This window comes from Cicer arietinum, chromosome 5 (assembly GCF_000331145.2).
Source record: "Cicer arietinum cultivar CDC Frontier isolate Library 1 chromosome 5, Cicar.CDCFrontier_v2.0, whole genome shotgun sequence".
Classification (NCBI taxonomy): Eukaryota; Viridiplantae; Streptophyta; class Magnoliopsida; order Fabales; family Fabaceae; genus Cicer; species Cicer arietinum.
Genome location: NC_021164.2, coordinates 78,572,933 through 78,595,473, shown reverse-complemented (window position 1 = coordinate 78,595,473; position 22,541 = coordinate 78,572,933). Strand labels below are relative to the sequence as shown.

General features: G+C 30.1%; 4 protein-coding genes and 1 long non-coding RNA gene across 6 annotated transcripts; 1 reads left to right on the top strand and 4 right to left on the bottom strand.

The window, feature by feature from the left end:
- Nucleotides 1-1,000: 1,000 nt before the first annotated feature.
- On the bottom strand, nt 1,001-2,215 carry LOC101512214 (dehydrin ERD14). The gene is made up of 2 exons (XM_004500724.3): nt 1,757-2,215; nt 1,001-1,644 (listed from the first exon to the last, which is right to left on the bottom strand). The coding sequence occupies exons 1-2, from the start codon at nt 2,054-2,056 to the stop codon at nt 1,267-1,269; spliced, it is 678 nt and encodes a 225-aa protein (XP_004500781.1). The 5' UTR covers nt 2,057-2,215; the 3' UTR covers nt 1,001-1,266.
- A 6,790-nt stretch (nt 2,216-9,005) lies between these two features.
- On the bottom strand, nt 9,006-13,112 carry LOC101512538 (chromatin remodeling protein SHL). 2 transcript variants are annotated; one of them, XM_004500725.4, is made up of 5 exons: nt 12,933-13,112; nt 12,486-12,831; nt 11,974-12,042; nt 10,044-10,179; nt 9,006-9,380 (listed from the first exon to the last, which is right to left on the bottom strand). In XM_004500725.4, the coding sequence occupies exons 1-5, from the start codon at nt 13,009-13,011 to the stop codon at nt 9,354-9,356; spliced, it is 657 nt and encodes a 218-aa protein (XP_004500782.1). In that variant the 5' UTR covers nt 13,012-13,112; the 3' UTR covers nt 9,006-9,353. The 2 variants fall into 2 exon arrangements, with proteins under 2 accessions (XP_004500782.1, XP_012571496.1); XM_012716042.3 differs by lacking the exons at nt 9,006-9,380; nt 10,044-10,179 and adding an exon at nt 10,633-10,750.
- A 2,673-nt stretch (nt 13,113-15,785) lies between these two features.
- Nucleotides 15,786-16,722, bottom strand: LOC140920554 (uncharacterized). Its single transcript, XR_012163238.1, has 2 exons — nt 16,320-16,722; nt 15,786-16,224 (listed from the first exon to the last, which is right to left on the bottom strand). It is a non-coding gene; the product is annotated as an uncharacterized lncRNA (long non-coding RNA).
- An 89-nt stretch (nt 16,723-16,811) lies between these two features.
- LOC101513175 (26S proteasome regulatory subunit S10B homolog B-like) lies at nt 16,812-20,185 on the top strand. Its single transcript, XM_004500726.4, has 10 exons — nt 16,812-17,057; nt 17,136-17,255; nt 18,087-18,223; nt 18,319-18,480; nt 18,560-18,646; nt 18,723-18,809; nt 18,903-19,040; nt 19,171-19,362; nt 19,473-19,571; nt 19,908-20,185. Exons 1-10 carry the CDS (start codon nt 16,952-16,954, stop codon nt 19,980-19,982), a joined length of 1,203 nt encoding a protein of 400 aa, XP_004500783.1. The 5' UTR covers nt 16,812-16,951; the 3' UTR covers nt 19,983-20,185.
- Nucleotides 20,186-20,259: 74 nt separating this feature from the next.
- LOC101513498 (uncharacterized) lies at nt 20,260-21,133 on the bottom strand. The gene is made up of 2 exons (XM_004500727.4): nt 20,789-21,133; nt 20,260-20,664 (listed from the first exon to the last, which is right to left on the bottom strand). The coding sequence occupies exons 1-2, from the start codon at nt 21,098-21,100 to the stop codon at nt 20,422-20,424; spliced, it is 555 nt and encodes a 184-aa protein (XP_004500784.1). The 5' UTR covers nt 21,101-21,133; the 3' UTR covers nt 20,260-20,421.
- Between the last annotated feature and the right edge of the window lie 1,408 nt (nt 21,134-22,541).

Here is a 22,541-nt window from a genome sequence, read left to right as displayed (position 1 = left end):
AAAACTATTTTGTAATAAAAAAAAGTGAGATAGATAATTATAATTGATTCATCAAAAAAATAATAATAAATATAAAAAATTATGACATAAATATATGTCACTTATACTTTAAAAGAATACAGAACAAATATTTCTCATTTAATAAATATTACATTTTTATTGATAAATATTTAAAAAAGAAAAAAAATATTATCACGGAAAACATATTTATAGTTGATGCATAAAAAAATATGTAAATATTTATCAATAATAAATATAAAATAACTATAAATAAATACATAAAAAATACATGATAAACATTATCATGAATAAATATTAATAAAACATAATGCAAAATTTTATCATTGATAAATAGGAGTATTAGAAAAGTACAAAATAAATATTTTTTAATGTCACATACAAAAGCATGAGAAAAATATTTGTCCACGATAAATGTAATAATTAAATATAAAATAAATATTTGTATAAAATTAAAAAAAATTATTTAAAATATAAATGTAATATATACTATAAAATAACAACTACTCATCAGTTTCTTGTTAGATTATGTAAAAAATTCAATACTTTGTTTCTATAAAAGAAAATGTCAATACTTGATAAATGAAATTGTTTTTTTAAATTAATTTCAAACATTAAAAATTGATTCTAAATCCTTTTATTTATTTATAAATCTCAAATACAAACTTCAAAAGCTAAATCATGTTACATGAATTCAAATCGAATTAGGGAGATGACCTTCGGACTTGAAAATTTTGATGTAAAATTTAGTGTCATTATCTTTTAAATTTATTTTGAAAATGTGAATAAATTATAAAAAAGCTAAGTGATATATAGTGTCCATATTTTATGTGATAAATAATATAAAAATTGGTCTTCTATTTAAATAGTTCATAACAAAAACTATCGATATGAATCGTTCAACAGTTTATTTTAATTTATTAAACGAAAAAAAAAGTCATAAATACGAAGAATAAGATATTTGTGGTTGACAATATCTGAGTAATTAAAAAAGAAAGAAAATACAATATTGATTCCACAACATCTTTGAATACAAGGAGACAACATTCCCTTTGTGTAATGAAACAAGTAGCCACAAAGACAAATTAAGTACAAGCAAAGCACAATAATATATCATCAAGAAAATGAAGACAAGCACAAGAAGTCCTTGATGATATTAATTAATTAATGAAAGAAAGCAAAATACCCAATAAACAGACACATCCATAAAACAACACAATCCAAGATAAGAAAGACAATTGAGTATTCTCAATGAGAGGTTGTTGTGTCATCCTTGTGATGATCTTTGTCATCAAGTTCAGTAGTAGTCTTAGGATGATAACCAGGAAGTTTCTCTTTGATCTTTTCCAAAATACCTTTCTTCTCCTTCACTGCATCTTCACTTTCATCATGACTTGTTGTCTCTGATACAACAACAACAGGTGGTTCCTCTGTTTTCTTGTGTCCTGGTAACTTGTCCTTTATTTTCTCAAGGAAACCCTTCTTTTCCTCTGTTGGTTGTGCTGCTGTTACATCCACAACTTCTACTTTTTCAACTTCAACTGAACCCTCCTCTTCCACTACCTTCTTCTTTTCCTTCTTTTTCTTTTTCTTCTTCTCTCCATCTTCTCCTTCCTCTTCGCTCGACTACATCAATCAAAACCAAATTTAATTATTATTATTATTATTATTTCATTACACTTATTGATATCCAAGATTAATGAATGAATTAAGAAATTAAAGGTAGGTAGGTACTTACAGAGCTTGAGGAACTTCCAGATCGGTGAAGCTTGTCGAAGACGTTGTGTTTCTTCTCTCCTTCAACTGGAACTTGAACTTGAACTTCATCTTCGTCTTTCTTGGTCTCTGCCAGTTGATCAGACAGAGTGACCTTATGATCAAACTCAGTGGCGATCACATCCTCTTGTTGATGTTTGTGATCTTCATCCTTTTTCTTACCACCTAGAAAATCAAAAACACCTCTGTCTTTGATATCAGAATGATCAGAATCAAAGGTGGTGTTGGTCTCCTCGTACTTGTTATGATTCTCCTCTGCCATGATGATGATGATTTGGAAATTGTTATGGAAATAAAAAGAGAAGGGGAGTGGCACTTTATACTACTCTTGGAGTACTAGAAATGAATGATGAGACGCATGAGCCAGCGATTAAGATAATTGAGAAATTAAAAAAGACATGTAAGTAACTGACGTGTGGATGAAGTTAAACAATTAGTTTGCCCACGCTCCTATAACTACACTCGCTACAATTATTTTCAGCCATGTCGACAACAAACACTTCTACTACTATCATTATTATTTCCAAATCTTTTTCTTTTCTTAATTATATTATTATACTCCATGTATATCAAAATTAGGCCACCAGTCAACTATCAAGAGTTTTGTCAGATACCGTCTTATCGTTTAATTATTTCATTTTATGTTATTTTTTAATATTTAATTTTCAATTGGTTTTACATTTTAAGTTTTGGTACCCAATAACACTCAACAACATTTAAAAGTTTTTTTATTTTATTTTATTGTACTCTCTAGTTAGTATAAATTCACAATTTCAATTAATACATTGATAATATTTGATAAAAATAATAATAGTTTTTATTTTATTTATACAATTTTCATAATATATATAAAATGATCAAAAAGATCAATTATTTTAAGATGGTGATATTATTACATTAGATGAAGATCCACTTTTCTAGATTATTAATATACTTTCTTTAAAATAAAATATAAATAAATATAAAATTTGAAAATCTTTAAATATCATTTTTACTTATATTTTATTTTAAAAGAAATATTTAATATACTACAACTTTTATAGAAATTATTTAAATAAAATATCTATGGATAAGATTTTTATTATTCTTAAAAAAAATGGTAAATTAGTTCTCAAAATTGTAATAATTCGTAAAAATAATTATTGATTTTTACAAATTGATAGTTATATATTTAAAATTAAAATATATTTTTTATAAAATGAGTCATAAACATTTAGATGTGATGATAAAAGTCTTTTCTAGAGATTTTAAATTCAAATTTAAAATTTATAATACAGATATCTTGAAAAACAATTTTTTAGTTTATTATAATTATATTCGAATCATGAGTTAAAATTCTTTTTAAATAAAAAAGATCCTATAATGTGATAGATTAATCAAATATGAGATTCTTCTACAAATATCTATGTTAATGTCACTGTACCAAAAACTAATTTGCATACGGAAAATAAATTTTTTATAGACTAATTTATTAACAATTATTCAATTTGTATTTTTAATTACAAATTTAAAAGACGGGCAATCTTTTGAATAAAATATAAAAAAAATTATATAAAAATTGATGTATTTAATAATATTAAAATTAAAATAAAGACATCATTTTTAAAAATTAATTTTTTAGAAATATTTGTCAATTTTTTTTTAAAAAGTAACATTTTGAGCGATAGTAACCGTTTGGATTACATAGTATTCACTTTAAAAAAATGAAGAGGTAGTATTTGTGAATTTGAGTTGTTGTAGTGTTAATGATGAAAAGGTGAGATGATTGAAGAGAGCGAGTGAAACAATATGCGAAGATGGAAAAGAAAAGGAGAGTTGTGGAAAAAGATGAGGGAGACACGGCGTTAGAATGGATCTGTGAGTGAACCAAGGAAAAATGGACACGTGGACGAATAACGTGGGAAGAAGGTGTATTGCGGGACCCGAAGAGGTCGGTCTGGACATTATTTGTTATTATGGAAAAATGAAGAGTCGGTGTCTTGGGGGGGCAGTCGTGGCAGTGCCAGTGGAGATAGATGATCAAGAACAACCATGTTATTCGTCAGAGAGGGACGTTGTTTTTAGCTCCTTATACTTTTCATTCCACTGTACCTCTTTCTTATATACTCTTCTAACCTTTGCGTTACCATCGCATTCATCTTACAATTATTTAACTTATACTATATCCGTTAATTATAAAACTTTCTACCGTAAATGTAATCCTCCTGAATCAAACATCAAAAACTCACTAATGTATTCGGTCTTCATTAAGACTATATACATTTAACTTTTTCATTATTTTGTTTTTAGGGAGTATTCAACAAAATAAATGAATATTATGAAGAAAATAAGAGAAAGTGAATGAATTTGATATGTATATATGGTGACAAAATAGTCCCAAACATTTTAGAATTTATTTTTTAGTTTTGAAAATCAAATCTTTAATAAAAAGAGCAATTAAAAATAAATAAAAAATTATTTTAAATAATATCAAAAACTTATAAATAACATAATAAACAAAACAACAAAAAACTTGTAAATAATATAAAAAAATAATTTAATATATTTTTTTTCATAAAATATAGGCCATTTTTTTATTCCTAAAATTTGAATGTGTTTATGTATTATAATTTTTTTTTTGGTTTGGAACTCTTATAGTGCAGGGTTAACCATTATCTTTTACTAGTTTTTGGCCTATATAGTACCTTTAAAAAGATTAAAAATTGTGGGTCATGAAGGGTTGGTCTGGCAGCACAGTGGCAATGACAGTATACTGGGTGTATATGGGTGCGGATCAACTCGTCAATTTGTTCATCCAACTCAATTCAATCCAGTTTTTACTTGTATCTTATCATTTTCAGGTCCGACCCAACCCAACCTATTAAAACCCACTTATATTTGGTTTAAGTAATGGGTTTAACAAATTAAACCAGTAGACCTAACCCGATAACTATATATATATATTTTAAATTTTGTTTGGCAGTCTCAGTAGTTCAATAGAATTTTATTGCTCTTCTTATTTAGATTTTCAGCTTCTTGAAGTCGTGCTGCCGTCTACCTTCTTCTTTTGTTTATGTGCTTGCAACTGTTATGATTTTTATACAAATTAGTTATAATAATATATTATTAATAACTAATTTTTATATGAATTCTGATACAAGATGTTCATACGTCTAATAACTAATTTTAATAACTAATTTTTATATTAATAACTTCTTCTTTTGATGATTTTTTTAAAAATTGAATGAAGTGATTGAAATTTTATAGTTTTTGAGACATTAAAGTATTAAATATATTTTCATTTAATATATTTTCTCGTAAAATAAAAAACATATTATTTATGTATAACCCGTCAACCTAACCCAACCCGTTCTTGATTAAGTCGGGTTGGTTCGGGTTAAATGAAAAAAATACGGGTTTAGAACTTAATCCAATCTAAACATAATTGATTGGGTCGGATATCGAATTTTGTTAAAACCGGCCCAACCCAACTCACGTATACCCATACATGTATAGTGAAAAAATACGTTATTCAACCAACAAATCGTATTTCACAAAAAAAAAAAAAGACAAATCGTAAATTTTAAAGAGCTATTTGTGTTTTTAATCCATGACATTTAACTAAATTTTGATTTTAGTAATTTTAAATATTTTTAAAAAAGTTCATCCAACAATTTAAATTTTTTTATTGTAATCTTTGATGTCCTCTTTCATCTAAAGTAGGGACGTGACATGTTAACATGAAATGCCATATTATATTTTATTTTGGTGTTGTGTAATACATAGTTGTCACCTGAGAAGTGTAAGTTGAGTGATTTTCACATAGTAGAGATAAAAATTAAAATAAAATATAATTATAAAATTAAAAGCAAAAAGATTAAAAATTATAGTGATAAAAATAGATAAGAAAAAAAATTTAATTTTAACTTTCAACTTCAACTATTGTATATAGAAGTGTTTTATCACTACAAAATAATGGATATTTTATTTATTTATTTTCTTCTATTTTTCTATAGTAACATTTTTATGTATTTTTATTTATTGATATTACTCACAAAATATTTTCTTATTATAAAACTCATTAGTATATATATGTTTTTCATAATTTATCGCTAACAAAATTACTACAATTCCATATAAGAAAGCTAGAAGACGAATTATTTTATTAAAGACTTTTGGTGAGATAAGATTAATTAATTAATTAATTTATATCTTTTTGTACTATAAATACTTTTTTGCAATATAATTAAGGAGGTTGCTAACAAAGAAAATAAGTTAAGTTAATTATCAAACAAAAGAAAATTAATGTCCACATGGTAATAAGAATTCAACTCATATTAGTATAAATAATGTGGAATTTAGAGCATGCTCGTGAATGTGAACAATCTGAGAAGGATGAGGTTAAAGTTTGTCATGTGTATAATTTGGGAGCAGAAGAGTGTTAGGAAATGTTGTTAATGGAGGATGAGGAAACAAGTCCATTTAGACACAAGTTGAAATTAAAATTATGATAATTAATATGAGAGAAATGTACCATGCACTCCCTCACTTTAACTTCCCACCCCCCATTTTAAATGAAAATACTATTTCGTCCATTAAAAAAATTAACCACTTCATTTTTCAAAACTTCCAAAATTTTCAAACTTTCGAAATATAAAAAAGTGAACCTTTTTGACATTTTCGAAACTTTTGATAAACACGAAAGTTTCGAAACGTAATTTTTCAGAATATTTTGATATTTTCGAAACTTTTGATAAATCTAAAACTTTTGAAATGTATTTTTCCAGAATTGATAAAAAATTTCGAAACTTTTGATTAATTTGAAAGTTTCGAAACTTCTGAAATAGAAAAAATTTCAGAATTTTCGAACAATTCAAAACTTTCGAAATAGAAAAATTTCAAAAATTGCCATTTCAAATTTTTCAAAACATTCGAATATTTTAAATATTTGTTTAGTTAAAAGGGTAAAATTATATTTCTATAAAAATGGGTGGGGGGAAGTGAGGGGGGTGCATGATACATTTCTCTTAATATGATATAATAGACAATACAACAAAGATATGATCATGTAGACACATGAGACGTATGAAAATGTAATTAAGACACTCATTATCCGCCAGAGACAAAAATGCAATTTCTGAACCGATGGATTTGATAAAGTTTATCGGATGGGATTTTCAAAAAAGATTTTGAGGAAACATCTTATAGTCATAATTTAAGAAAAAATATTTTTCATATAATAGAAAAAGAAATTTGAAATACTTCCTCATATTACACCAGTTTGTATTCAACATATAAAAATATAATTCATGGTCCTCCTCGTTTTAAGGCTTGAGAAATTAAGTTTGCAACGGCTACATGTTGTCATTGTACGTCAATTGATTCAAATTATTTTTAGAGATTTATATTTAGTCTTTGGACTCGTATCACTTAGACGTGTTTATGATATTCCTATCATTTGACACTCACACATTTTAATTGATGTCATTACCAAATGCAGACGTTGAAGTGTAGATACACATTTGTCTTTTTTAAACCAATTATCTTCTTGATTTTAGATGAAGAATCACATAATTATATTGAATTTTTGTCTTTCAATTTACTTTAGAGATTAGAGTGTAAAGTTATCATATGATAATAACTAGAAGGTTAATTATCAAATGAACTCAACTCTTTGACTTTGCTTTGCTTTACTTGTTGTATTCTTTGCATACTTAAGCAAATGTTAGAAGAAAAATTACTTTATTGTTTTGTATTGTTTTTTTATTAACGAAACACAAAGAATGAAAGTTGAATTTGAACCAACTTGTTTTCCAAAGTTCATGGTCTTCCTCGTTCTAAGAACTGAGAAAGTGATTTATTTATGTCCATTAAATAAAAACTAGTGTAAACGAATGTATTCTTCAAAATTGAATTTGTTGAACCGACATCAATTAGATCATAATCTCAAACATAAGGATAAGAAAAGTCTTGCACTTCTACTTTCAAAAACCATATATTATATTATTTCAACGAAATACTTTACACTTATTTAACAAAAAGTTTATTTTATATATTATATATCTAATATTTTAAAATTTATATGTTGACCATCTTAATACCACAAATATGTCTCTTTAATTTTCATTAGTTGAATCGGCACCATTTCAATTATGTCTCAATTGTAAAGGCACATGTAATTGTTAACTTATATTTCTATGTTTTGCTAATCACCATTAAAATTTCAAATGATTTTCAAATACATAGGTGATATATAGTAGCATTCATCTATCTTATAGAAGTTCTATATGAAGTATTTGTTCTTATAAGAACAAGCATTACCTAGAGATAATGTCTTATATCCTTTGTCGTACTTGGAGATGGAAAAATGCTCGTACTTGTACTTGTACATGTACAACAGCTACTTGGATAACAACTTCAATAACTATATTTATACTCTCTCAATTTTTTAAGGGATAATAAATACTATCATAAATTCATATTCAATTGCAAAGTCTTAATTTAAATTCAAAACAAAACATTCAACCTTATTTGCTAATTAAACTAAGGACATATTATTATATATTCATATTTTTACGTAACAATTATCTGCATATTTTACTTAAATAAACTGATAAATAACAAACATCCTTACATTTTTAGCATGTTAGATTTGTTATCTATCTACCGTTTTCGGTTCCAGATGCCGTATACACTGTGAAGTTACAAGCATATAATTAAAACTTCAATTTAACGGTCGATGCCACCTTAAGAGCACGAAAACAAACAAACATTGGGCTACAAAGAAGTACCGTTTTAGCATATGTTTAGTTTGACATCTACGTCTTCGAGTGTGTGTTAAGGCGTTAGGCACCACTTTCACCACACAATTTAATAGAAGTCCCAAAACCAAGCTTATGCCATAATGTGGTTTTTAAACGTGAATTTGGTAAACGTGCCACAAAAGCACCATCCCAAGTAAATAATAATGTAGAAGCCTAGTAAGCAGTCACGAACCTGTTTGCTTCTTAAAAATTGCAATTACCATTATAAATTGATTATTAAATATGGTGTGATAGTAACAAGGTTAACAGAAGTCTTACTTTCCATCCTCTCCACAACATGAATAGTTTCTTTCCCCCACGAGACAAAAGGTAGTCCTCTATAAAAACCTCTCTTTTCCTTTTATTTGGATCCTTTTGCTCATGGTGACATCACCGGAGAATAGAAAAGCTAGATCCATGCCTGCCTAATAAGTACAAAGAGTAGTGTCTACTGTTTGTAAATAAGTCAAAGATACTTTACAAAAGTCCGAGTAAGAACGTGGACGCGAAGTTGATAGATAGAGAATCTACATTAATTAAATAATTACAGCCAAAAGAAACACATCCTCCACTTCCAAGGGAAACAAGGATGGATACTCAAACCATTGACAAACATTTCCAAATTAGTCTCTTCCATAAAAGTAGAGAAAGACTACAGTTTACTACTAATATATAGCATTGTCTCCGAGTTTGTTCAGCTCCTACCCAGGATTAAAAACACGAGTCTCCTTCCATTATAGATCTACCTCATTTTATGCCTTATATACTATCACTATTTTACCTTCGACGGCGTTTAGTATCCACCTGCAATACCAAACAAAATATAAACAGTTATAGCTGAACATAAAGGCTATGCCTATGGAGAAGCATCCAGATATATCAATATTTTTCAGGAGGTCAACCTTTATTATTCCTATTTATAATTATAACAAAAAGGTAGATTTTCATAAATATGTAGAGCTCTGAATAAAATGCCATGCCGTTAGAGTAGGCATTCTAGCAATTCAACATGAAGCTTTGCTTTCTTTAATGGGCAGCTTAGGAGTAAAAAAAGAAAGATCATTGTCTTAAAATTTGCATTAACCTGGAAGAAACATAAGTTAACCTAAGAAGAGGTAAGAGAAGATTCTGAAATTATCCATCATGCATGTTTGTCACAATCAGACTTTTGTTATTACATCAAAAGAAAGTTAAAATTCAAATTTGCAAACTGTGATACCATGTTATATTCTCATATTGAAGAAGTAACTTTCACCCTGTATAAAAACAGCTCAACTGATAATACATTTTACATTGAATCGAAGTATACATAAGGTATAATCATATGAGATTGGAGTGGAATAAACAAACCGACAGATGAATATATCAAAGATCTCCAGTGGCCATGTAAGTCAGTCAATTGATATTGTAGTAAGTGCTGAAAACAAACTCAGTCTCAAACTATCAAACAACAGTAATTATAAATACCTTTGTATCCAAGTGTCTCGCAGCAGAATGAGAATTTTGCAACTTCTTTTGACCTTCGACAGAACAACTTTCACAAAAGAAGTGATCGAGTCTTTTGGCTTCCTCCACAGTCATGTCTATACAAGCAGGATGAAACCTGAATCACAAATATTATGCTGAAGACTACATTCACTAAAAGCCTGATATCCAAATTATAAAGGCATCTTTTGCAAAACAAGCTATTATTTACGTAAATCCTCTTCAAAAAGGTACTTCAAACCAAAAGATCTCCATTTATCATGGTTTAGCAAACAAACTGATAGCCTCAAGATAGATCATTAAAGCCCACTGAAAAATTGGTTATTAATAATAACCTTCCAAATTGATCATGTGTCCCATAAAAAGTAAAAAAAAAATTGATGATTCAGAAGGCAGGATTTCAGTTAGCTTTGTAGATCGACCATATTTTGTGATGATTGACCACAATCATGAGGGTGAGAAAACTGCAGAGAATTAAATTGATGTTCTCTTCTAATCAAGATTTTAACAAGTAGGGAATAACCATGTAAAGTTCATCACTACACAAAATCTATCTATCTAAGGCTACTCTTTAATTATTCTGTGAAGGTGATCTTGAGTTGCCACTGGAATAATTTCATAGAAGATTCCACTCCAAGAATAAGAAAGGCGCTACATCCCCAAACAGAATTAATCATCTGAATCTTCACCTGGCATTTAAGATCTTCATTATCCATTTATCCTTAATTTGTTTGAGGACATGTCAGAAATCCACAGTCCACTTAGGGAGATAGATATTTATGGGATCTTAGAGCTAAGGCAGAATTTGGCACAGAGATCCAATTCAAGTGAATTCCAAGCATAGATGTGAATGTGTGAAAGCAACAAAGTATAATAAATTCAATAATAAATCCAAATGCAATTATTTTTAATTACTTTTGTTATAACTTTATAAATGTATATAAAATGTCTGAAACAGAGTATTTTTTTATAATTAGATAAGCGTAATAAAGAAATAAAAAGTCACGAGACACCATGGCTAGTGTGAAACACATGACATGCCAAATTACAAACATATATTCAATGAAGTGCTAAAAAACACATCATTCAAATGCATAAAAAGATTACTTTTATTCTTTACCATTTATATTCCTTCAAATATACTAAGTGCATCAATTTTCAAAAGTTAGATTTGATAATCAACAAACAAATTTCCCAATCAGCAGATTCAACATCATAAATCCAAATTTTTTGCTTTATCAATGCGTGGATTGGCATGCCATATATGTGCAAGGAACTATTTCCCATGTTTATGCATGTTGAGATTCCTAAAAAGCTAAACAAAATAAAGCCACCGCCTAACTAGAAGTATTGTTTTCTTTAGCTTCCATCTGTAGCTTTATCTATATCTATAAATGTCATGAACAGTTACATCTATTACGAAAAGAAACATAACTATCTTGAGTTACAAAACATTTAAAACATGCATCAATGCATGAACAAAAGTATTGTATAAGCAGAACAAGGAAAAATAGGGTTTTTTTGGGCGGGGGTTATTGAAGGCATGCATTGAATAACAATTAGACAGAAGCAGAGGCCACAACGAAACAAAGCAAAACAAGAAGTCACTAACAGAAAAAGTAGTTAAACCTATGAACTGCTATTAAGAAACGTATCATTCATTAAGCAACATCGGGTAACAAAATATTAAAGGAAAGAGTAGTCCAAGTTAATTGGACAGTCTTTCACAAGGAAAAATGATGCCCATATGGTTAATGCTGACTTAAAATACTTGTTTTCCTCACACGAGGACGATGCAAAACATCCACAGAACCGGACATACTAGAGTCCAGTCCAGAAAATCAAACAGACACTGAAACACAAAACAAAACACAGTAGAAGACAAATAAATTAGAGATAACATTCAACTTACCAATCACTGCATCCCTCGCACTGGACCATAAGCTCATCAGGGTTGTAGGGCATCTCACATTTACAATACCTGCAATGAAAATTTTTTGAGCAAGGAACATCACATAAGCCAGAATCCAAATAAAGATCCCACACCTTATTCATTGTAAACAAAAAAACTGTTACTTTCCATTCTCCAACTTAACAAAAAAAAATTTATTATAACATAATTAATATAAGGGACATCTTCAAAAATAAATAAAATGAAATGTGTAAACTGACGTGACCAGTTACATATTTAAGCAACAGAAACCCAAAGCACAAACAAAATTCTTTTAAAAAAAATACAATCTAAATTAATTGTTAACTGCCGAATAAAATAAATATTAAAATGCGAAATTCCATTCCAATTCCAAAGCAAAATCATACCTTAAAAAAAATAAAATTACATATTTTGAATTTAGCATTAACAGAGACTGTAATAATAAGAACAATAATAGAAAGATATCTCTATGACGGGGTTAATCAACTCACACAGCAACTCTATCAGGATTGAAAGCGCCGGTGGAGGAATTGTACTCGAAGCGACAGAAGAAATCATCATTACCAACGGCATCAAGCTTGGTATAGCTCTTGAAACTGTGGACTATACACTTTCCTTCAATTGAATCAGCGCTCTGAACATCAAAGTGATCGGAGAGGAAAACCTCCTTAGTACCATGAAACTGACGACGGCCGCCGATTGACTCCTCCGGCCGGTAATACCAACGAACGTGAATCTTGACGTTAGCACCACGAGAATCAGCTTCGATCCGCTCGATCTTAGCAACGTAGGAGGGTTTCGACGGATCAGAAGGACGCATGAGAACGCAATCGCCAGCTGAAACAATCGAGAAGAAAAACGCGTATATTAAGAAATCAAACAAAAATAGAAAATTGAGATAGAAAATAAAAATTTGCCGGGAAAATAAGTGAATTTACCTTTAATAGTTTTGTTCATGTGTTTGACTGAATATGACTCTAGGGTTCGCCTTGGAGCTTTTGGTTTAGCCATAGTCATAGAATCAATGTATGAGAGAGTAGTAACAAACAAACCCAAACGGAGAAGATTGAGGGAGAAAATAAATAAATAAAACCTTTTTAAAAAAAACAAATGAATATGAAATAGTAGTATTAGGTAATTTATTTACTAATTAAGTAGTAGTGGTACTTTTTTTAATTTTATTTATTGTTCTGGTGCTTCGCTGAACACGGTGAAATGGTGCGTCGACGTTGTGATCAACGTATGTTTAGTGTTCTGTTGCACCGTACAGAGAGTGGACCAGGACTTGTGTGGAAAAAAGGAGTTTGTGACGACGACGTAAGGCAAAATGGTAATTAAAGTGGAATTGCAAGGGCTTAGTGATATGTGTGAGAAGATAGACGTGGCTTTTTCTGTTATAATGTAGTGCGTGCTTTACACGTCACACGGAACGGAAGCTGATATTATTCCTGTTTCGGCATGGTCCGTGTGGGTGTGCAAACTCTTTTGCTTCATTTTTCAAAGTGCCACCTCCCAACTTATTTCAGTCTTTGACCTACATTCTCTCTATTTACTTTCTTCCTTACGAAGTTACTAATTACTATCATCTCATTTATTTATTGTTTTATGTTCCAATTTTTTTAATGGACAAAAACAAAATAAATAATTTCAAATATTATGTTATCGATTTAATACATTTAAAACTTAAATATTTTTTTTAATGCATTGAAAAATCACGAATAAATAGTTGTAAAATATTATTCCTACCTGTTTGATTTTCAAAGCGTGGTTTTTACTGAAAAATATGTTCCGGGTTATTAGGGTGGTTTTTATTGAAAAATTTGTTCCGATTTGTTAGTTTTAAAGTTCAATTTAATATTAACTACTATATTTGTTGTCACTTTAACAAATATAGACCAAAAAATATATAATTAATTTGGTTACTTTGATAAAAAAAATAATATTTACTTACAAAGCCGACTAAATTTACTTACAAAGTTCAATTTTATTAATGGTATGAAACAAATAGATTACATAAATTTAAATAAATAAAGAGAAATAAATACTAGTAGTTAACAATATAATAAAGAAAACAACAACAATACTTGATTTGCACTTGTTTAAAAAATAGTTATTTCACATTTATTAAAAAAATTATTAGGTGCATTTTATTTTGTTGATATTCATGTAAAACATGATATAAATTTACTAAACAGTCTCTAATTATAATTGTGATCTCTTTACAATATTTTAACAAATTAATTTAAAAATATTTCTTAAATATTAACATTAAATATACCATATTTACTTATATTTGAATCTAAGAAATGTAAATAATTTTTTGTTTATGTCAGGAGGAAGTATACAATAAAACAAATCTTTTTTGCTACAATAACTTATATTGAGAGGAACAAGGAGTATTGTTGTGCCAAGAAGAACCTTAACTGTCTATTTATTGCACAAAAAGACACATGTGAAATAAAATATTAAATAGTAAAAAATATTATAGATAGAGAAAAATAATTTTATATTTCCGTTCATTAAATAATAATTTATCAAAATAACAAAATATATTAATTTTCTTAGTTGGTGTAAATAACGTGGCAACTAAAAAATGAACAAAGGGAAATACAATGAAAATGAAGGTTATCAAGATTTTAGATATACAAATTATTATGATTTTTTTTATTTTTATTAAACTATCTATCTTTGTTTTTAGTCTATTAGAAAAACTTTTGATGTAAGAATTTGATGAGGACATATGAAGTATACTCAAGAAAGCAAATACAGATATTTTGAAACTCTAATTACAAAAGCAGGAGTAAAGAAAGTGAAAAATATTCTAAATAATTTAATAATCATTTTATATTTCAAGAAAGTATAAGTTGGGAAGAATTGAATCTAAGTGCAATAAGTTACTTAATTCAAATTGAAGAAGGTAAAGAAAAAAGATAGGAGTTATGTGTTATCAAATATTTATTATTAATTAGTTTTGAATAAGTAGTTGATAAAAGTTTATTTGGGCGTCATTGTAAGAATTTGAATTTGGTCAAATTTAAATAACTTGTAAGGTAGTGACGTTATAAAAGGTAAATTCCTAAACAAATTAGATTTAGAACATATTGTAAGGTGGGTGAGATTTTGCTCTCTAAAGTTCTTAAGATAGTTTACTTTTAACTTATCAAGAATGTTGATATTTGTAGTATTCTTATTCAGTAATTGATTCATTTGTTGAATTATAATTTTCAATTTCCTTTACATTAAACTATAATACACAAATTTTACCAAATTTCATTTTCAATTATACGTGTTCATATCACGATTTTTCTATTATATGTGTTCATTTTTAACTTACCAAATGTCACCCTGTTTTGGAATCGCGCGATTATGAGTTAGATAGTTTGAGTTATCATTTTCTCTAACAGAATATGACTTTGGTTCCAATTTATAAAATCTTCAACCTAAAATGATCCTAAAAGTTATTCGTGACAAAAATGTTCATATCATAATCCAATCCTAGAATCCACTCCCACTCTTCCACCAAACTGAACAATGGTTCGGATACCACTTGGTGGAGATCAAAGAGTCTGAATACGAGAACAACAATAGATGAAATGCTTTTGAACCAAAAAAAAATTGATACCACATATCTACTAAAAAATTTAATGTAAATATATGAATTTCTACTCTCATATATCTAATATTTAGCCCATCATAATCACATAATGTAAAACTAACTATTCACATTTAAACGTAATTGAATTCATTTCTCAAGTAACAACATGGCAAGAAAAAAAATGTTGAGAAGGATAAGATTTAACATATTTTGATTTCAATTTTGTCTATTTTGAAACTGTACAACGTATAGAAACCGCATGAAAGCGTGAGTGCTATAGAAATAATAAATAGTAAAATATAATTGGCTTAGATATATACAAGATGGGGGAGAAAGCAGAGTGATGAATAAATTCATCAATATATTACGTGGTATTGATTGTTGTGAAGGAAGCACCAAATAAAATAGAGAAATTCTAGGCATTAACATATGGGGTAGTTAACTGAGCGCAACTAGGTGCCCTTCGACAGGGATATGGAGTGATGAATTCCTTCCTATGAGAATGAGAATGTTTCTTCCTTTTCTTTGAATTTGAATCAGGATGTTTTGATTTCTTCAAATCCTCCACCGAATGAACATCTTCCATACAAACAAATGATCTTGCTTTCCCTGAGTAATACCTTGACAATCCTCTCCTGCTCATACACAATTTTATATAACCAAATTAATTTTACAAAATAATAATGAAAATAGACTTTTTTTTTTAATTGTAATAATTGAATGTTCTTACTTTTGTGAGAAAGTGGTTCCAAGGGAACCCATGTTGAATATCAAATTTTCAATCTCTTGTTCCATTTAGTCAGAAAAATGATTACAAAATACAAATTGTTAAAAAGTGTTGATTGTGATTGTGAGGTTGTTTACTTTTGATTATATATGAGAAGGTGGTGAATCAAATGACATTCATAAATTTAGATTCAATAATTAAATATGGATCTCGTGTTTATGGATAGCAGGGTTATTTGTTATGACCGCATCCTTCTCTACACTTTCTCTCAATCATTCACAAGAAATTACTATTTCAGGTGCGTAAAAAAGTCTATGTTAGTGGTGACTCAAATCAAAGTATTATAAATAAGATACTATTTTAAGAAAAAATCAAAGTAAAAAAAATTTGGAGAAAGAAAAAGTGAGACATTTTCGAAAAATATAAAAAAGAAATAGAAAAATAAAATATATCTAAACCTAAAAAATAAAAGTGAATATTTTGACAAATAATAAATAATAGTTTTTGAAGTAGTTTACTTGTTTAGGCGGCAACCGAAGAAGTAGTGTATTTATTTAGGGCGAACATGAAAGAGTAGCAGCGATCATTCACAGATAAAGTTGAGTTTGGTTGCATTTTTAATTTGACGTTGTGAGATGTCGTTAAGCGATAATGATGATGCAGCACGACGTCGTTTTGCAGTTACTGATTATCGCAAAAAGCTCCTCCAACACAAGGAGCTTCATTCCAGAGTTCGATCAGGTCCATTCCATTTCAACCAAACCCTAATTATTTCTCTTTCTTTTTTTCTTTTTCGTTAAATTATAATATTGTACTCAGTTAGAGATAATTTGCGGAATGCGAACAAGGATTTCGACAAAACAGAGGATGATTTGAAGTCCTTTCAGAGTGTTGGTCAAATCGTTGGCGATGTTCTTAGGCCTCTTGATCATCAACGAAGTAAGCTTAAATTTACATGCATTCTCTTCAACTTCAACCTATATCGAGATACATGTTTTTCTGCTTTTCTTTCTTCAGTATGAATGTGTATGGTGTATTATATTTTATCATGGTTTTAAATTATGGCATTGCAACTTTAACTTGGACTGCATCGCCAATAAGTGTGAAAAGGGTTGGGGTGGACAAGTTTTGATTTTTACCACTTGTTGCTTGTTAGAAAATAGGAAATCACTTTCAACTCACCTTTCATGTCATGTGTTGTAAATTACTTGAAATTCCACTTTCAGACATCCCACATTTATGTTGCAGCAAACGAGTACAAAGTGATTTGCATTTTAAGGCTAATTTTGGTTTGAGAAAATCTTTTGGATGTTTTTGTCTTTTGGATCTTTTGAGAAATCAAGATAATATTTTTGTAATTGGAATTGAGGACAGTATTATTAACTGGTGGTCGTAGCACCACCATAGCGGAATTATATGACGGATTTTTTTATTAACACCATAGGAAATTTGTGTAGGATGCCCACTATGGCGGCGCCATATGCTGCAATGGCGTGTTTATTTGGCGGATTTTTTGCCTTCGCCATTGACAACACTGATTGAGGATAGAAATCTATCCTCAATATAGAAATCTATTTTTTGAAACCATATGGGTCTTACTTTTTAACCTTCCTAATTTTCACTTGCTCAAGCAAGCATAACATAACGTTTATTTATGCAATGTTGTTTTCTTGTTGTGAACTCAAATGTCTGTCCTTCTCTTAGTCATAAATTGGTGGATTGGTTAAAAGATGATCCTCTAAGAAGTGCATATTATTTAAATCTTTTTAGTGATCGTTAAAGCAAGCAGTGGACCAAGATACGTAGTTGGCTGTCGTAGTAAAGTAGACAAGGAGAAGCTGACTTCAGGAACTCGAGTTGTGCTGGATATGACAACACTAACCATTATGCGAATTCTTCCCCGTGAAGTATACCTCATCATCTAATCTTGGACCATTTTTTATGCAGAAGATAATCACTTTAACATTCATCTCATGTTTGTGTTTTAATCACAATTTCCCAGGTTGACCCAGTTGTATATAATATGCTACATGAAGACCCTGGAAATGTTAGTTACTCTGCAGTTGGAGGGCTTTCAGATCAGATTCGAGAACTCAGGGAATCAATTGAACTGCCTCTAATGAATCCTGAGCTTTTTCTTAGGGTCGGAATCAAACCACCCAAGGTAACAATATCTTGACAACATTTGTATGACTTATGACTAGAGTTGCATTGAAAGAAGGAACTGAATATACTTTTCGCAGGGTGTTCTTCTTTATGGACCTCCTGGAACTGGGAAGACATTATTAGCAAGAGCAATCGCCAGCAACATTGATGCTAACTTCTTGAAGGTTATATTTTGCTCTTTGTGCTCTGCGCACTAAGTGCATGATGTGTCATTTTAATCCAAGTTGTACTTCAGTTCAGGTTGTATCCAGTGCTATAATTGATAAATATATTGGTGAAAGTTCAAGACTGATTAGGGAAATGTTTGGTTATGCTCGTGATCATCAGGTAGGAAGAACTTCTAATGCATCAAACTGGACTTTTCTTTTTCTAATTAGCTACTCATAATTGATTTTTACCGTTTCCATCCTTTTGTTTTAGCCTTGCATCATATTCATGGATGAAATTGATGCCATTGGTGGACGGCGTTTCAGTGAGGGCACAAGTGCTGATCGTGAAATTCAAAGAACACTCATGGAGCTTCTTAACCAGCTGGATGGATTTGATCAGCTTGGAAAGGTGATTTCCCATTAATGTTTACAAAATCTGCACTAGTTAGAAATTTACAACATTTATTGACTTTTTCTATATTGCTTTATATATATATGTAGAATGTAAAATAGTGGTTTAACTTGGTTGTGGTATGAAGGTTAAAATTATTATGGCTACAAATAGGCCTGATGTTCTTGACCCAGCCCTTCTTCGCCCGGGTCGACTTGATCGAAAAATTGAAATCCCATTGCCAAATGAGCAGTCAAGGATGGAAATCCTCAAAATCCATGCTGCTGGAATTGCAAAGCATGGTGAAATTGACTACGAAGCAGTCGTGAAGCTTGCTGAGGTACAGTGAAAAAAAAAGCTTGCTGAGGTAGTAGATTAAGGATACTTATGCATGCTGAAGTATAATTCGCATTATTTTCCTTATGGTTCTCTGTGCTGTATTGATTTCAGGGGTTCAATGGTGCTGATCTTCGTAATGTTTGCACTGAAGCTGGGATGTTTGCAATTCGTGCAGAACGTGATTATGTAATTCATGAAGATTTCATGAAGGTAAAGTGCTTCTATTTGATAATACTTAATAGATCCTTTATGTTGTATACTTGTGACAGTAAGGAAGATCATGTTTTCATTGGGTACTTTTAGTAACTTTTGTTTCTGCCAGACCATATTGAGGGCTTGTTAGCTTGTTCTGCTCCTGATTGTGGAAAATGTGTATTTAGAGAATCAAATATCCCTTCCATGCATTTAAAAAGTAATATTTGACTGGCGCGGCGTTTTGATTAGTGTGGCAACTTTTAATTGCTAAGGGTAGAAAATGCATTGATTTGTGGTTATTTACTTAAATTGGATATAGTCTTTCTTATATCTTTTTGGTTGATTTTTCAGGCCGTTCGCAAACTGAATGAAGCAAAGAAACTAGAATCAAGCGCCCATTATAATGCTGATTTTGGGAAAGATTAAAATCATTTTCATTGTTTGGTCTCTTCCAGCCACTAACAGAAATACTCTTTAATGCTTGAATAGTTTTTTTTTTTGCTTCACCTTTTACTCGATTAGTTATAAGTAACAGTATCACATGTTTTACAATATTTATTACATGACATTTTTATTTTCCTTTTCATATTTGAAAGGAAGGGAAGAAATATATTGTTTATATAGATTCACTATCTTGTTTGCTACTGTTACTATCTTAAATGGATAAGCAATTGCGAGGTCTTTTAGGTGTTTAACCGCGAGATTCTTGCATAATAGTACGTATATTTAAGAAGATATTGAAATCACATAGTCTTTATACAACACATAATATAAAGCACAATTTCAAAGTTCATTAGTACGGTATATACTAGTAATCATAGACACAAACGACATAGATAGATTGATATATAAGTAGGTAGGTTGATCAGTGGGAATGGTGGCCAGGCAATTTTTCTTTGATCTTATCAAGTATACCCTTCTTCTGATCAGTTGGCTCAGCTGGGTGATGAGTTGCCGTTGCAGTTGGGTGGGGACCAGCAGCAGCTGGAACAGTAGTTGTAGTTGTCTGTGAATGCTCCTTTTTGCCCACACCTGGAACCTTCTCCTTAATCTTATCCTTCACTCCCTTTTTCTTCCTCCTCCTCCCTCCTTGCCCATCATCCTCTGACTTTTATATTTCAAAAACAAAACAAAACCCACCAGTAAGATATACGTTCTTTTTGTAAACTCAAAACTTTTTAAAATATACTAACTCAATCACATTTGTAAATTAAAAGACATAGAAAACTTACAGAGCTAGAACTAGAGCTTGAACTGGAGGAGCGACGAAGTCTTCCTGCAGCCTGATCGGTGGGATGGTGTCTGGCTGGTTCAGTGGAGATTAGATCTGACACCGTTGTCGGATGTGTGGTTGCACCACCACCGTAAGCACCGGCACCATAGGTTCCAAAACCAAAACCTGTGGAAGTTGGAGGGGTGGTGGTTGCTACACCCGTAAGGTGGATAGGGTTGCCGTGTTCATCAGTTAACTTAACTGGATTACCGAATTCATCAGTGAGTTTGATTGGGTTTCCATGTTCGTCTCTTAATTGAACTCCCGCCATTTTCAACTTGCTATATGCTGTTGCTGTTGCATGTTGAGTTCTTTATTATATAAAAAAAAGCAAAAAGAAACAGTTTGGCGGTGAAGACTATGCATGAACTTAGCGCCAACACGTGGCTAAAGAACACAGCATCACACATTGCCACGTAAGATAAAGGACGACACATGTCCACTTCCACAGCGACACCTGATGTGCTGCATATATCCCACTTACACATGCTTTTGTTTGTTTTCCAGCGTTAAGTTATATTTGAACACATAATTTCTTGCAACACTTTTCACCACCTCATTTATTCTGTCTTTTTTGCTTTTTTGTTTTGTTTTTTCATCATATTAACGATTAACAACCTATCATCTATTTCTTTTTTTGTCGTTACAAAATTTAGTCACACCGTGTGTGCATATATATATATATAAAATAAAATAAAAATATATATGTATTTTTTTGTATAAAAGATTTATTTAGCATTATGATCGGCTAAATATTTCTCTTCACGACATAACTTATTATTGTGTCATTAAACTCAACGTGAATTCGACTAAATCATTGCGACTATTGAATCTTCGATGCATAGCTTTTATCAAAATCAATGATAAATTCAGCGTTGATTCAAATATGCATTTACCTCTATTGAATTGAATAATGACTCAATAGTAAATGACCAAATTGTTGTCCAAAAATTAACAGTAATAAACATTAACAGGATCAAACTATTTAACTAACATCCACCGATCCAAAAATTTACACAAAAGTAACAAACATTAACAGGATTAAACTATTAAACTAATGCATTTCAAACCACTGCAGATATCGATAACAATTATTTTCATGGTACCACCTGTTTCACCCAAAGAAAAGTTATATTAGAGCTGGTTTTTTCATAATATATATAATTCATTCATTCATTCTTTTTTTTTGTGTCCTCCAACATAGTCAGTCCTCTTTCTCTGCATGAGTTACTTGTTTTAAGATAAATTCCTCGAAAGCCAGAGTTGTCCTTGCTGAAGCCGAATCGAGTCGTGTAATGAGACGGTGGAGCTGGTGGCGAAGCAAGAAGAGAAGAAAATAACATTTGAAAAGCAATTATGATACAACAAACATGCACTCAACAAACAAAAAGATTTGCCCAAAATATGGAAGGAAACACAACATTTAACAGTAAAAATTTCAATTTGTTTCATATTTTTTATACGATGCAACTATGTCAAAAACCTTTTGGATACAAAATATGTTTTCTCCTCTCAATAGGATTTTTTCTCAGTTGCAAGAGCAACAAATCAAACCCCAAACTACTTGCTTAAAGTGTTCGAACCTTCTGAATCCCTTCATATAGATATTAATAATTATTTTTCAAATGTTCCATTCCACAAGTCCAAGTACATAGTCAATTTGCTACAAAAAGCACAAACTTTGTATAGCACAGATTAGTAAACGCAACAAT

Bases quoted from the DNA above. Each gene is read 5' to 3' on its own strand.
- LOC101513175 (XM_004500726.4), top strand. From the start codon at position 16,952: ATGTCGTTAAGCGATAATGATGATGCAGCACGACGTCGTTTTGCAGTT. The intron at 17,256-18,086 runs GTAAGCTTAAAT...AAATCTTTTTAG, and splicing joins GCCTCTTGATCATCAACGAA to TGATCGTTAAAGCAAGCAGT. The intron at 19,041-19,170 runs GTGATTTCCCAT...TGTGGTATGAAG, and splicing joins GATTTGATCAGCTTGGAAAG to GTTAAAATTATTATGGCTAC.
- LOC101513498 (XM_004500727.4), bottom strand. From the start codon at position 21,100: ATGGCGGGAGTTCAATTAAGAGACGAACATGGAAACCCAATCAAACTC. The intron at 20,665-20,788 runs GTAAGTTTTCTA...GAAATATAAAAG, and splicing joins CAAGCTCTAGTTCTAGCTCT to TCAGAGGATGATGGGCAAGG.
- LOC101512214 (XM_004500724.3), bottom strand. From the start codon at position 2,056: ATGGCAGAGGAGAATCATAACAAGTACGAGGAGACCAACACCACCTTT. The intron at 1,645-1,756 runs GTAAGTACCTAC...TGATTGATGTAG, and splicing joins CTGGAAGTTCCTCAAGCTCT to TCGAGCGAAGAGGAAGGAGA.
- LOC101512538 (XM_004500725.4), bottom strand. From the start codon at position 13,011: ATGACTATGGCTAAACCAAAAGCTCCAAGGCGAACCCTAGAGTCATAT. The intron at 12,832-12,932 runs GTAAATTCACTT...CGATTGTTTCAG, and splicing joins CATGAACAAAACTATTAAAG to CTGGCGATTGCGTTCTCATG. The intron at 9,381-10,043 runs GTATTTATAATT...TTGGTATTGCAG, and splicing joins CGAGACACTTGGATACAAAG to GTGGATACTAAACGCCGTCG.